This window comes from Dermochelys coriacea, chromosome 20, assembly GCF_009764565.3.
Source record: "Dermochelys coriacea isolate rDerCor1 chromosome 20, rDerCor1.pri.v4, whole genome shotgun sequence".
In the NCBI taxonomy this organism is placed as follows: domain Eukaryota; kingdom Metazoa; phylum Chordata; order Testudines; family Dermochelyidae; genus Dermochelys; species Dermochelys coriacea.
Genome location: NC_050087.2, coordinates 17,003,614 through 17,018,615, shown reverse-complemented (window position 1 = coordinate 17,018,615; position 15,002 = coordinate 17,003,614). Strand labels below are relative to the sequence as shown.

At 48.8% G+C, this 15,002-nt stretch overlaps 1 protein-coding gene across 5 annotated transcripts in view; it reads right to left on the bottom strand.

Moving 5' to 3' along the window:
• CC2D1A (coiled-coil and C2 domain containing 1A) overlaps positions 1-14,766 on the bottom strand; it is a 37,891-nt gene extending 23,125 nt beyond the window's left edge. For 2 of the 5 annotated variants that reach the window (XR_006278428.1, XR_006278429.1), the window contains exons 1-11: positions 14,464-14,540; positions 12,762-12,850; positions 9,498-9,630; positions 9,121-9,230; positions 8,458-8,523; positions 6,921-7,058; positions 5,493-5,820; positions 5,220-5,344; positions 4,432-4,504; positions 3,577-3,672; positions 2,576-2,706 (exon numbers count right to left, since the gene is read on the bottom strand). Coding sequence is in view for 2 of the 5 variants with exons in the window: in XM_043506942.1 (XP_043362877.1) it covers positions 2,576-2,706; positions 3,577-3,672; positions 4,432-4,504; positions 5,220-5,344; positions 5,493-5,820; positions 6,921-7,058; positions 8,458-8,523; positions 9,121-9,230; positions 9,498-9,630; positions 12,762-12,850; positions 14,464-14,545 (1,371 nt within the window). In the remaining 3 variants the exon portion in view is untranslated. Of the gene's footprint in view, positions 1-2,575; positions 2,707-3,576; positions 3,673-4,431; positions 4,505-5,219; positions 5,345-5,492; positions 5,821-6,920; positions 7,059-8,457; positions 8,524-9,120; positions 9,231-9,497; positions 9,631-12,761; positions 12,851-14,463 lie in introns of all 5 variants that reach the window. The other 3 variants (XR_006278430.1, XM_038378385.2, XM_043506942.1) reach the window with 3 other exon arrangements.
• Between the last annotated feature and the right edge of the window lie 236 nt (positions 14,767-15,002).

Here is a 15,002-nt window from a genome sequence, read left to right as displayed (position 1 = left end):
ATATATCACATTAGTAGATGCGCAGGTGAACGAGCCTCTGATAGTGTGGCTGATGTGATTAGGCCCTATGATGGTATCTCCTGAATAGATATGTGGACAGAGTTGGCAACGGGCTTTGTTGCAAGGATAGGTTCCTGGGTTAGTGGTTCTGTTGTGTGGTGTGTGGTTGCTGGTGAGTATTTGCTTCAGATTGGGGGGCTGTCTGTAAGCAAGGACTGGTCTGTCTCCCAAGATCTGAGAGAGCGATGGCTCGTCCTTCAGGATAGGTTGTAGATCCTTGATGATGCGTTGGAGAGGTTTTAGTTGGGGGCTGAAGGTGATGGCTAGTGGCGTTCTGTTGTTTTCTTTGTTGGGCCTGTCCTGTAGTAGGTGACTTCTGGGTACTCTTCTGGCTCTGTCAATCTGTTTCTTCACTTCAGCAGGTGGGTATTGTAGTTGTAGGAATGCATGATAGAGATCTTGTAGGTGTTTGTCTCTGTCTGAGGGGTTGGAGCAAAAGCGGTTATATCGTAGCGCTTGGCTGTAGACAATGGATCGAGTGGTATGAGCTGGATGAAAGCTAATATGCCTCTAGCTTTCATCCAGCTCATACCACTCGATCCATTGTCTACAGCCAAGCGCTACGATATAACCGCATTTGCTCCAACCCCTCAGACAGAGACAAACACCTACAAGATCTCTATCATGCATTCCTACAACTACAATACCCACCTGCTGAAGTGAAGAAACAGATTGACAGAGCCAGAAGAGTACCCAGAAGTCACCTACTACAGGACAGGCCCAACAAAGAAAACAACAGAACGCCACTAGCCATCACCTTCAGCCCCCAACTAAAACCTCTCCAACGCATCATCAAGGATCTACAACCTATCCTGAAGGACGAGCCATCGCTCTCTCAGATCTTGGGAGACAGACCAGTCCTTGCTTACAGACAGCCCCCCAATCTGAAGCAAATACTCACCAGCAACCACACACCACACAACAGAACCACTAACCCAGGAACCTATCCTTGCAACAAAGCCCGTTGCCAACTCTGTCCACATATCTATTCAGGGGATACCATCATAGGGCCTAATCACATCAGCCACACTATCAGAGGCTCGTTCACCTGCGCATCTACTAATGTGATATATGCCATCATGTGCCAGCAATGCCCCTCTGCCATGTACATTGGCCAAACTGGACAGTCTCTACGTAAAAGAATGAATGGACACAAATCAGACGTCAAGAATTATAACATTCAAAAACCAGTTGGAGAACACTTCAATCTCTCTGGTCACTCGATCACAGACCTAAGAGTGGCTATACTTCAACAAAAAAGCTTCAAAAACAGACTCCAACGAGAGACTGCTGAATTGGAATTAATTTGCAAACTGGATACAATTAACTTAGGCTTGAATAGAGACTGGGAATGGATGAGTCATTACACAAAGTAAAACTATTTCCCCATGGTATTTCTCCCTCCCACCCCACCCCCCACTGTTCCTCTGATATTCTTGTTAACTGCTGGAATTAGCCTACCTGCTTGTCACCATGAAAGGTTTTCCTCCTTTCCCCCCCCTGCTGTTGGTGATGGCTTATCTTAAGTGATCACTCTCCTTACAGTGTGTATGATAAACCCATTGTTTCATGTTCTCTGTGTGTGTGTATATCAATCTCTCCTCTGTTTTTTCCACCAAATGCATCCGATGAAGTGAGCTGTAGCTCACGAAAGCTTATGCTCTAATAAATTTGTTAGTCTCTAAGGTGCCACAAGTACTCCTTTTCTTAATCAGAGTCAGACAACCATAATCCGCCTCAGAATCTTTTTACTGAGGAGTTCAAATCTTATCCCATGGCACCAGTTAGGGGTTTCTCCTCCCATTACTGCATTGAGTGTGGAATGAGAGAAGTAACCCGGCTAACGCTAACGTCCATTGGAATTATGCACATCAGTGGCAGATTAGATTCCAATCATGGTAGTGTTTTGCTTAGGTCTAAAAGATCAGGTGGTTTTTTTTTTTTTAAGCACTCCATTGCTCTGTCAAGATATTGGCAATTTGCATCAGGCTTTAATGCTCAGCCTTCAAGAAGATACTGAGCAAAACTGATGGACTTTACAAATAAAGATGATAGGCACAAAGATCTTTCACTCATCACTGAAATGCAACAGTCTCTGGGGTGGAACGGAGCAGCTGTTTGAGCAGCGCACAGAAACATTTATGCTACTTGAAGTGATGTATCATGGATCCAAATGAAACTGCAGGCGGATTTAGGAAGGCAATATACAGTTACCCAAAATGTACTATACCCCCCAACTTTTGGGGAAAGCACTAAAGACTCTCATGACTACGAGCGGGAAAGAATCTCACTCAAAAAGATGGCACCTCCCAAGGCACTGTACCCCCGGCAAGTGGGGTCAGCACTGACTCAGAGAGACATAACCACCAATTGAATCCCCAGCAGCAGATAACAGTACCCCAGAAAGAGTACTGTCCTGCTGTACAGCTCTAATTGAGAACTGTATCTGCCGGGGGCGCGGGGAGCCAGGATCCATGCAGAGCTGTAGGTTACAGGACTCTCACGCTTTCCTCACCTTCACAATGCGCTCATGCATTCTTGCCTTCCGGTCATCTCCTTTGCTCTTGGCCTGAGCTGAGGCTGTTTTGTACCGCTCCATCCTCTGCTGCAGGGCTTCCAACATGTCTCGCGGGGGTGGAGGGATATCTATTTCAGGGGTTGGAATAAAGGGATGACACGTTTACTGGGTTTACTTTTCTAACGTCTCCCTCCTTAACAAAAATCTGTAACTCTGCCCCAGCCCTCGCTAAGGTGGTGACAGGAGGCAACTCAGCATATCATTTCCAACCCATTTCTAACCGCTGCCTAGAATACCTAGCTCTTATCACAAGTTGTCATCAGTAGATCTCAAAGTGATTTACATATGAAGTCATATTATCCCCACTTTTTACAGATGGGGAAACTGAAGCACAAAGCGGGCCATGACTTGCCCATGGTCACCCAATGGGAGAGCCAGATATAGAACCCAGGTCTTCTAAGTCTTAGTTCAGTGCTCTATCCACTAGGCAACACTGACTGCTCCCCGAGAGCTGACAATAAATAAGAGATGTTCCCTGCCATTCAGGGAGCAAACATGTTCCCATACCAGTACTCACATGCCCACCCATTCCCGTGTCATGACGATTCTTCTGATTATCTGAACATGCAGCACAAAGCTCTGCAAGGCTCTAGAATGTTTTCTGGTAGCTGCCGTGATCTCTGCAAGTAACAGCTGAACTGGAGTTTGCACAGTAATACCTTCAAGCTAGTGATACTCCCAGGCTTGCCTCTTTCTCCCTCCAGGTCCCATTTACTTTCTGGGTGGGTTGTTCCTTTCACTACAGAGGGGGTTTGCTGTCCTTGGGAACAAAAGCAAGGTCGGCAAGATACACAGCAACTACCAAACAGGCAGTACAGCATGCAGCTCCCATTCAGTCTAATAGAAATTCCAAGGTTGATCGGCTGCATGGCATAACGAGCAATCTCTAGTCATGCTGGGGCGGCTAAGATACCAAGGCACCATTCTGGAGCTCATACCTGCAGCGGGGGCTGCTGATTTTGCTAAAGGCATTGTTGTCGACACAGCAGATTGTTGTTGTAGACCTGGGGACAACAGCTCCTTGGGCAGCTGGTCTGTGAAAATAAGATTGTAAATGACAAGCAGAAAGTGAAAAATAAAAATAAAATAAATCAACCAACCCAGATCGACAGAAAGTAAATAGGTTACACCTCTCCCACCAGGCCCACCCAACCCAGTCCTCACAAGGAGCATCACCCAGATGTACACCGCAATAATGATATTTTGTCTCTCTCTGGCACCTTCCAAGCCAGGATCCCAAAGCACTCCTCCCCTTTCCTCCCAGCCCCATTTTACAAATATAGAAATTGAGATACAGAGTGGTAGAGTCCCCTTCTGAAGGCCACACAATGAGTAAGTGACAGAACCGGAAACAGAACCCATGAGTCCCAACTTCCAGGGGCTCTCCAACCACTGGACGACGCTAAGGGCTAGTCTACGCTAGAAAGGCTTTGCTGATACAGCTGTACCAGTGGAGCTGTACTGTCAGAGCCCTCTAGTGCAGCTTTACTAGCATCAGATCATCTTTTGCTGGTACAAGCCACCTCCCTGAACGACAACATAAGGACTCTTACCAGTACAGCTGAATGTCAACGGGCGGTTTTGCAGGCATAGCCGTGTAAGTCAAGGGGTTGGGTTTCTTCATGGCTCTGACTGGTATAGCTATGCTGGCAAAACTCTGTAGGCCTATCTTAGCAAGGAAAGATCACGACTGCCGTGTTAGCAATTTTAGCACAGGCAGTTTCCTCCACCCAGTCAGTGCCTCCATTGCCATGTCAGTGAAGTCAGTGGCAAAGCTGAATATCAATTCTCACCTACAGGTGGGGGCAGGTGGTCCAGATCCACGGTTTCACCTTTCCCCAAGGCTTCTAGAATGGGATCAAAGCTCTGAAAGGCACAATCCAGGGAGAAAAGTACTTTTAAACGCTTTCTTCAAAGATCTTAAAACATTTTACTCAAAACCACTCAAACCAACCTCATATCCCATGTCAAGTGGGATTTATCTCCAAATTACAACTAAGAAAACCAGAGCAATTTGCCCAAGGTTTCACAGTGAACTGAAATTAAAACATAGTAGTCTTGGCTTCCAATGTTCTGCTCTAACTACTAGGCCACATTCTCCCCCAGAATCAGAACCCAGCCCTCTGGGCTCCCAGCCTCCTGCTACGCAATTGAACCATACTACCAATGCAAGTTCAGTGTCGGTTATAGAGGGATGCTTCAAAGGTGGAGGACAGAGAGGAGCAGAGGAATGTATTTTCTTTAGCCACACCTGAGCTGACCTATGGAGACAATAACTGCATCTGCATTAACTGCAATTTTCAAGGTCTTTTTTTTTTTTTTGTAGAGGGGAGGCCACAGTTTGATTTTAATTCCCCATACGAAGCTGAACAGCTGAAGGAAAAGCCTGTCCCAGAATAAGACTAGCCAAGGTGAAAGAGTCACAAACGTGCTGCAGAACCAGTGGATGTGGCTTACCAGCAGCCTTCTAAGCACCAACTGGTCAACTTCTTAATTGCACCCACTGAAAGTGTCACTTCTGTTAGCCTGGCAGGGACTTTGGTTTGGCCCTAGAACCGTGCTTTGGCTGGCAGGCACCTACCTTAGCGATGCGGTAGTATTTACTGGCCATCTCGACACTGCCTTGCTGTTTAGCATGCAGCGCGGCTAGCTTGTACTCCCGCTGCCTGTCCTGTAGGAGCGCCTGGGTGCTGAAGTTTTCAGAACCTGGAGAGAGAGAGAAAAGAGTCATTGTGCTTTGTGTTTCAGAATCATCCACTGCAAGATCAGGGGAACATCATGGTCATAGATCAGTAGGTATTTATAAGCTCAATCTTCTGCGATGAGAGAGAATGAAAAGGTCTCCCATGCTTACCCGAGAGTGCCAAAGGGACAGGTTTTTCCTCTGGTGTCTCCGGAGATCTGATGGGCAGGGACAGGGTTGGCTTTGGAAGTACAGGAGTCGGCAGCTTGGGAGATGCTGCAAAGGGTCCCTGCGGAGGTGCTGCAGTGGGTGGCTGTGGAGGAGGATGGCTGGATAAACTGAACCTTCCGTTGGGTGTGGAGCTCTGAGATGACAGAGTAAGTGGAGAAGGGGACGGCAGCTGGGAGCTCCCACCCTTTCCTAGTGCAACTGCAGGAGGGATTTCTTCCTCATCAATCTTTTTGCCCTTCCTCACAGAGGTCAACATGTTTTCTAATGTCTTGGAAACAAACAACAACAGATAATTAGCGATAAGCTTCCAAACTCTCTCATCTCTTGGTTTTGCCAACAGCTATTGAAAACAGGAGCTTCAACATTAGCCAGAACTTCAGCTGAGAGCCTGACAGCAGGAAAACTGGATACCAGCACCTTAGTCCTTAGCCAGCCCAGAAACTGCAGCATATTAGACCTCAGAAACCCATAGCCTGTCATCAGCTAAAAAGCCATTCCTCAGCCAGGCAGCAAGTTCCTAATTCCCACATTTTTCATGACTAGAAGGTAGCAGCCTCTTCAATTGCTATAGTGCCATTCATCCTATCGGAGCCAAAAGTGCTCTACAAACCACATGCTCTTTGTGGAGAAATCTCACTGCAGAAATGCTGCTCTCAGTGGGGGGAAAGCAGCAGGGTGAACAACAACAACGCACAGTCAGAGCACATCCAGTTTCCTAAGTGAAGACTCCAGACCCCAATGAAGATGCAGGGAGAATTTTAGGGCAGCAGAATAAAAGTACCCAAGACGGAATTTGGCCAGGATGCTGAGACAGGCATTCTGACTTGAGAAAAGCACTATGGGAACTTTAATGACCAGGAGTGATCAGGTCCTCAATTGTACATATACTTGGAAAGCCCACTCCTGCAATTGTACAGGATCTATTAGGACCATGCTGGGACCTTTGGGTTCAATATTATCTCTCAGGACACAGCAATATCACAAAATATTAAGACATCAAAGCGCTGCATCCCCTGCAATATACTGATTGCTGAGGAGGTTATCTGCTATTGTATTATCCATATTTAGGCACCTCAATAAAAGTGATTTTCAGAAGGGCTCCGGACCCATAGCTTCCACCAAAAGCACTAGGAGCAAGGCTGAAAAAACAGGCCCCTTACGTGGGTGCCTAAAAATGGATTTAAGTGCCACACTTTGAAGTCTGAAAACGTTGGCCATGCTCAGTTGCAAATTTAAGATCAAACAATTGCTATTATGTTTCTAAAAAATCTTTTGGTTTTATTCTTAAAGAGCATCTTGGAAGACAAGATAGTTACCAAGACATTAGCCTGGGCACACTGTATTCTAGGTGCATTATTTAAAGCTCACCTTGAGGCCTCTTTCATATCTGCGTACTTTGGCGCTGTCTCCAGCTTGCTTTGCATTAGCGATGGCTGTTCTGTACATTTCCAGCCTTTCCACCAGAGTAGATTCTACGCTGCTGGAATCAGCTGGAGTTTCATTCACCTGTAAGAGCCCAGGGAAGAGGAGGAAAAAGTGTTGTTAATTAATCCAAAGCCCTGGCCTGCTGGGGGACAGCCATATCAACACTTCCAATGAGAGACCTACTTTGTTCAGCTCAGGACAGTCAAACTAGACTGATCAGTTTCACTTTCCGGTTCTTACACGCTGGCAAAATTCTCCTGGACAACATGACCACAACTCATGGTATCTCTGTTCAGACATTAAGGACTGAAGGTGGGCAGTTGGTGAAACAATAGGTGCCTTAGAAAGGTCTGAAAGCACAAGGCTATTGAGTTTGGGGTTAACTAATCCGGCCACATACAAAAAAATGTCTCTATTCATATTAGATTCCTCCCCCCCCCCCCCTTTTTTTTTTTTTTAATATAAACAGAACTGGTCTTCAACTAGTTGAGAGTCTTTTAAAGATATTCATAGAAAAAACAATACATTATGTGAAGGGAATTGGTAAAGAAATAAGAACTCTTCTCATTGTATACCAGGGTTCAAGCAACAGCTACTAAGAACTGAAGCTGAGGAAGGATGCATTCATCTTTGATATTCAGAAAAGCCTTTAAAAAGACAACGGAACAGTAGGCCGATGTATGGCCGCAGGAAAGTGCAGTACTTATGACACAATCTCCAACGAAAGTGAGAAATTAATGGCAATAGCACAAGGCCCTTTCTGCTAGTCGCAGTGACCTAGACTCAGAGGTTTATGTCTTTTTCCAACCTTATCAGCTGTAATTCTAAAACACATCTGATTTCAAGACACAGCTAAATGCTCAGTTTTTCCTTAGCGACTTGGCTCATGAAGGTTCTGAAGAGTGACTTTACTGAGGTGCAAATTTAGGGCCTGACCCTGCAATTTGTGACACACGGGACAGCGGCTGCACCTGCAGATCCCCACTCCGGCAACGCGGCTCCCAGCGGTCAGAGCATGTTGCCCACATACTGCGAAGTGCTGGAGTGGGCCTTATCTTCTCCACCCAATTACTTTGCTCAATTGACAGGGAGCAAAACAAGCCTCCTGACTGTCTACCAACGTCACCAATTCAATGTGGTATCTGAAAAATCCAATATTGTCGGCCATCAGAACCTGGCTGTCAGTTTTGTTATTGATGGGTGAAGCAGAAGAGACTCCAGCTCACTCATCCCCAGAACCAACAGGAAGATGGACTTTGACCGCACAGGTCATTTACATCTTTAACACTTCAGACTCTGCAGTGCTAACAGGAAACACATGCTGGTTTGTGTCAATGGGGCGAGCATATATAACTTGCAGAGCTACAGGGAACAGATACGTAGCACAAGGAGGAGCCATTTCTGTACTATAACCACACTTTCAACTGGAAACAGTGAGAAAAACAAAAGAGGAAGCAAAGTTGGAAGGTGAGTTTTGCACCTTAGTAGCAGGTATTGTGGCATCCTTGGTTTCTTTCTCTTCGCCCAGGACTTCATTGAGTTCCGCCTACAAAACAAAGAAATTTAGTCTCTTAATTTTGTCTAGAGATGCTCAAAATGTAAGTCACATTGATGGGAAGTGGAGCAGCAATTTATAAAACTACAGAGAGACAGATTAAGGGTGACAACTAGCAAGGGACAGGCATTGCAGCAGAAGTCCCAGTACTTAATAAGCATCTCCTCCTAATTAGGATGTGACAGGCACTTACGTATAACACCCCATCTTTAAGGAAATGGAATAATCTAGGAGTCAAGACATTAACTCCGGTATCTACAGATAGGTAAGATTGCGGATTCTAATATGAATATCAGTATAATGGGTTTGGATCACAATGCAGCTGTGAGCAAAATTCAATAGAAGGATCCCTGGTCAGTGATACACTGTGGTACAAAGCTTTTTGGAGGAAAAAAATCCTGTTTCTCCAAGAGGACCTAGAGGGAGCCGGGAGATGGCAGATGAATAGATCTATTCACCTGTTGCTACACAAGAATTCTCATTTAGACATGTCACTTTAGACATTCCCCACATATGAGGCATCGACCTGATAACAAGGCCTTTTGTATAACATTCCCAGTCCTTCACCGAGTATGAAGTCCTTCATACCATCAGATCATCTTCATCTTCCAGATCTTCTTCCTCTTCCCCTTCCTCTTCATCCAGGTCCTTCATGCAGAGAGCGGCCATTCTCTCAATAGCTTCCATGGGCAAAGGGGCTGAAAAGAAGAGGAGACAAATACACAACTCATTTCTCATAACCATTTAATATCAGAGTTCAAGCTAGTGTGCTGGGAGGGTGCGGGGTAGAAAGGTCTTGTTGCTAAGCACAGGACTGCGTGGCTCTGCCACTTGTCTCTTGCTGTAGCTCTGAAATTAAGGCACTAGAAACTTAGTTTGTATCTCTTTTAATCAAGTCCTTCTGGGATTCAGATGTGTCCTAGCTGAGCTGATGTATAATGGGCATAGAGTTGAGGACCACCTACTTTTCCCTTTTGGCTTCTCTTTTGAATCTGGCCGTCCTCCAACGATAGCTATTAATTCTGCTTCCAGTTCACCATCCTCCTCCTTATCATTGTCCATCATCCCATCTGGAGAGAAATCCACTAGCAAACCCATCTAGAGAGGATAAAAGACAAACCACAAGTCAATGGTTTCCTAATAGGCAACAAGAGGCAGTGGTATCTAGTGCTTAGATCAAGGGACCAGGCGTCAGGATTCCTGAATTCTAGTCTCAACTGAAAGAGGGAGAAGTGTCATCTGATGGTTCGAGCAGGAGATAAGGAGGGGGTACTTTTTTCCTCTCTGCTTTGGGATAAGAACATAAGAATGGCCATACTGGGTCACACCAACGTCCATCCATGTACAGTATCCTGCCTTCTGATAGTGGTATGCACCACCTGGAGCCTGCACCGCATCCCAAACCCTCTTCCTCAGCCCTGAGCCCCCTCCTGCACCCAAACTCCCTCCCAGAGCCCGCATCCCCTCCCGTACCCAACTCCCTGAGCCCCCTCCGCACCCGAACTCCCTCCCAGAGCTGCACCCCATATCCCCTCCTGCACCCCAATCCCCTTCCCCAGCCGAGCCCACTCCTGCACCCAAACTCCCTCCCAGAGCCCGCACCCCCCCCACACTCCGAACCCTTCATCCCCAGCTCAGAGCCACCTCCTGCATCCCCAAACGCCTCACCCCCTCCCACACCCTATTCCTCTGCCCCAGCCCAGTGAAAATGAGCGAGGGTGAGGGAGAGCGAGTGATGGAGGAGCCTTGGAAAAGGGGGCGGGGCAAGGAAGTTTGGTTTTCTGCAGTCACTTCACCTCTATGTGCAAATTTGCCCACTGATCAAATGAAGCTAACAGGACACCTACTTACACTACTAGGCATTGCACAGTTTAACATATGTTCATAAAGCATTTTGACAGCCTCATATGAGAGGAGCTACAGGCATATAATCATATTACACAACACGGGCTTTATGACAGCTTCCCCTAACGTGTGGTCAGGGTGTGTCTTGCTGTTTGTACAGTGGAGTGCACCTCACTGGATTATTGGAGAGGATTCAGTTTTCATACTGCTCATTAAGAAGAATCATCTCTCTCTCTCCTACAGAGACTGCTGCAAAGACTTAATTGCAAGTGTGTATGTGATTTTATAGGAGTGTGTTGGTTTGAGCTTCCCAACACCTGTCTCTGCTTGGAGTTTGACCCAATCCCTGATGGGTGGAAGAAGAAAGCATAAGGGAGGGGAGCAGACTTTCAACTGAGACAGGGCAGGGCAATGCAAACCCTGTGTGCATGCACCACTATGTAAAAATCCCTGACAGATGGCAAAACTCAACCCAGTACCTCCTCCTGGTAGATTATTAAAAGAAAGGCTAATGCAAGTACCCTAAACCTTCAGATGGCCTGAAAATGGGGAAGCAACATGCGATCCCCTCACTCTCCAAGCACAGTCAGATAAATTTTATGGTCTATCAAGGTTTTATAGCCAGTGAAATTGAAAGCTCTCACCAATTAACTGGTCATACATTAATTTTATTGAAAGCTGGATTCAAGTGAAGGGGGAGGTTTAGTACATTATCCACACCTAATTGGATTCTGTTGGACACAAAGCCCTCCAGCATATGAAGAGAGGGAGGGCTATTACCATATGTCCCTGGACAGTTTGTCCTCCATAGACTTGCCCTAGATCTCTGATTTTGTCCATGACTTGCATGTTGTGACAATTTGGCCATTCTTAACATGCTCCTTCTGCAGACAAGTACTTCCATTAATAATTCGGTGCGGTGCCAGACAGCAATACTAGTTACTGTCATCTGTGCCTAGGTACCGTAGTGACTGGAATACCATATACAATACCACTGAAAGTGATAGGTTTTCCAGCCATTCCATCTTTTAGCACATAGGCAAGTTCAGTAAAAAGGGTGCAAAAGAAAGGTCTACAGAAGCTCAATTACCCACATCCCCCGATATAAGAGACCTGGAATAATGCCCAGCTTTATCTACCACAGACTGGAAATGCTGCAGGATGCTGTACCATCTGTCCTACAGAGTGGCAATTTAACCTGGGATCTATGACAAGACAACAAATTTTATTCCTCTGAGACAGTCACTTAGGAGTAATCAAGTTCCCATCCTTAGACTGGCACGTGCTCCACAGACTAGCGAGTGGCAGGCACAGTGTGACAGAAAAATGAGCTTTGAAAAGTTAAATTGATTCTTTGACATTTGCAAAACAATATTTAACACCATTCATTTCAAACATCTTCAGCAAAATCCTAAATTCTCCTCCCCAGGCATTCTAGGAAAATAAAGCAATTGTTTGACCATGCCAGAAGATGTCAGAAAGGAGACCTGCAACTCATGTAAACCTGCTATGTGATTCTGATCTAGGTTAATAAAAGTTAGAACCAGAAACAAATCAAAAGATCACCCTGCCCATTGGCCTGTACACAGAGATTGAGAAATTTCTCAGATTTCTAGTTCATTATGTAAACACAAATGAACATTAACATCAGGAATTCTGCATCACGAAACTGGAGTAAAAGAAATACTGTGCTTTACGGAAATGTAGGCAACACTATTTTAAATTCTACACATTACTATTTTTCTTGTTTACTTTTAATTCCACACTTTGTGTGTTAGCAGAGAGATGTTGGGAACAGATGAATCACTCCTCTTCATCAGGTCCCATCTTTGTCCCAAAAGACTAGGGTGGAGGCAGGGTATAATGATGATTTCTTTACTTCTATTATTTCTGGTTTGTCAATTCTCCTGATGTGATTTCTAAATGACAACAAATCTGATTCTCACCTTGGGATGGAGGCAGAGGTCACTTGGGTTACAACCTGGCCAATTTTCTCACTGGCAAAACCAGTATTTTTACCAGAAGGCCAGCAGGACAAAAGTTTACCCACAATGAAAGAACCAATATTATTAACGAACAGCAACAATTTTCTATCTCTATAGAACTTTTAATCCTGCAGAAGCCAAACTTTATAAACTACAGGCCTGAACCTGCTCCCACTGAAGTCAAGAGTAGCAAGGTTGGGGCCTTTATACACACAAAGGTTACTTCAGAGATCACTTGTTGGGGGGTGGGAGCAGCAGCCACAGAGATTGGGGGAATTTTGGAATCTGACAACAGGACAACTACATTTTTTTACACCAAGACTCTCAAAGCAGATCCGAAGAAAGAAGTGTTTCCTCATACAGACAGGGGAGACATACAAAAGGAAACCCAGGACTCACCTGTCTGGCTTTGGCAGCACCACTGCGTCCTGGTGGTGGAGGCGGCCTCCTGTTCTTGCTCATTTCTTTTTCCTCCCCCTCAGACTGAGCTGAAGAGAATCAGTGCATTGGGTCAGATGGAGCTAGACGGTTACAATGGGATCACCCAGGCAATGTCCCTGTGTTTCCGCTCCACCCCAGGACAGTTTGGCTAACAAAACTCATTCCTTCCTCCTCCTAATGCTTTCTTCTTCCCCTCCTCTTTACCTCTCCCTACTCAGCCCTCTGCCTCCATCCCACTTTCCCCCTCATACCCCCTCCAATGCCCTCCTCTCCTCCACAGAGTTCCCAACTGCCAGGAGCTCTCCCACAAATCCCTAACACAGCACACACACTTCCCAGATCTTTGCTTCCCTCTCAATCCAGCAGAGGCATAATGAACTATTCTCCCTTCCCTTAGTGGTCCCTCTCTCTCCCTACCTGAACTACCCACATGCCCCCCCCCCGTGCCAGCTCCTGCTCTCCCATCCCCAGCAACCACACCCTGAAGCCCCACAGAGCTCATTGTCCACTCCCCCAAAAGCCTACACACCCCAGCCCCAAGGCTTCTGCCACCACCAGCACCCCGTTCCCCCACCCCAGCACCCCCCCACCTCCTGACCCCTCGCCCCGGCATCCCGCTCCCCCACCCCAGAACCCCCCCACCTCCTGACTTCCACCCCTCGGCACCCCGCTCCCCCGCCCCAGAACCCCCCCACCTCCTGACTTCCACCCCTCGGCACCCCGCTCCCCCGCCCCAGAACCCCCCCACCTCCTGACTTCCACCCCCCAGCACCCCGCTCCCCCACCCCAGAGCCCCCCCCACCTCCTGACTTCCACCCCTTGGCACCCCGCTCCCCCACCCCAGAACCCCCCACCTCCTGACTTCCACCCCCCAGCACCCCGCTCCCCCACCCCAGAACCCCCCACCTCCTGACCCCTCGCCCCGGCATCCCGCTCCCCCACCCCAGAACCCCCCACCTCCTGACTTCCACCCCCCAGCACCCCGCTCCCCCACCCCAGAACCCCCCCACCTCCTGACTTCCACCCCTCGGCACCCCGCTCCCCCACCCCAGAACCCCCCACCTCCTGACCCCTCGCCCCGGCATCCCGCTCCCCCACCCCAGAACCCCCCCACCTCCTGACTTCCACCCCCCAGCACCCCGCTCCCCCGCCCCAGAACCCCCCCACCTCCTGACTTCCACCCCTCGGCACCCCGCTCCCCCGCCCCAGAACCCCCCCACCTCCTGACTTCCACCCCCCAGCACCCCGCTCCCCCACCCCAGAGCCCCCCCCACCTCCTGACTTCCACCCCTTGGCACCCCGCTCCCCCACCCCAGAACCCCCCACCTCCTGACTTCCACCCCCCAGCACCCCGCTCCCCCACCCCAGAGCCCCCCCCACCTCCTGACTTCCACCCCCCAGCACCCCGCTCCCCCACCCCAGAACCCCCCACCTCCTGACCCCTCGCCCCGGCATCCCGCTCCCCCACCCCAGAACCCCCCCACCTCCTGACTTCCACCCCTTAGCACCCCGCTCCCCCACCCCAGAACCCCCCCACCTCCTCCCCCTGGTACCCCACTCCCCCACCCCAGAACCCCCCCACCTCCTGACTTCCACCCCGCAGCACCCCGCTCCCCCACCCCAGAACCCCCCCACCTCCTCACCCCGGCACCCCACACACTTCCTCGCCCCCCACAGAAGCCTCGCTGTCTCCCCCAGTAGAGGGCTCCCTTCGAAGACACCCCTGGGGGAGGTGGCCCCATTCCCTCCTTATCCCCCCCAACTCACTTCCTGCTTTGCCCAGGCAGCTGACAACAACACGCCTTGCTTTACGGCCACCGGCACACCATTGTCGCAAAACCAGCATCGCCGTCGACGTGCTTTACCGCCTCCCCCGGCGGAAGGTGGAACCCGAGCCAGCGGGCGACCCTACGCAGCAGAGCGCACCCGCTGAGGGGACGGGACTACATTTCCCAGGAGACAACGCAGGGAAGTAGCAGAATCGCGCATGTGTAATAGAGGAGGAGGCGAGACCTAAAGAGGGGCGGGGCTAACAGCCAAAGTTCGGGAGGGAATTGGGAACCTTACACGGGGGGCGTGGCTGAGGACGCCGCGGCGAAGCGAGAGGGGCGGGGCCAAGCTGGGCCCGGCCGGGGAAAGGGCGGGAAAGGCGAGCACGAGCCGCTTGAGGCGATGCCGGCGCGAGGCCTGAGGCGAAGG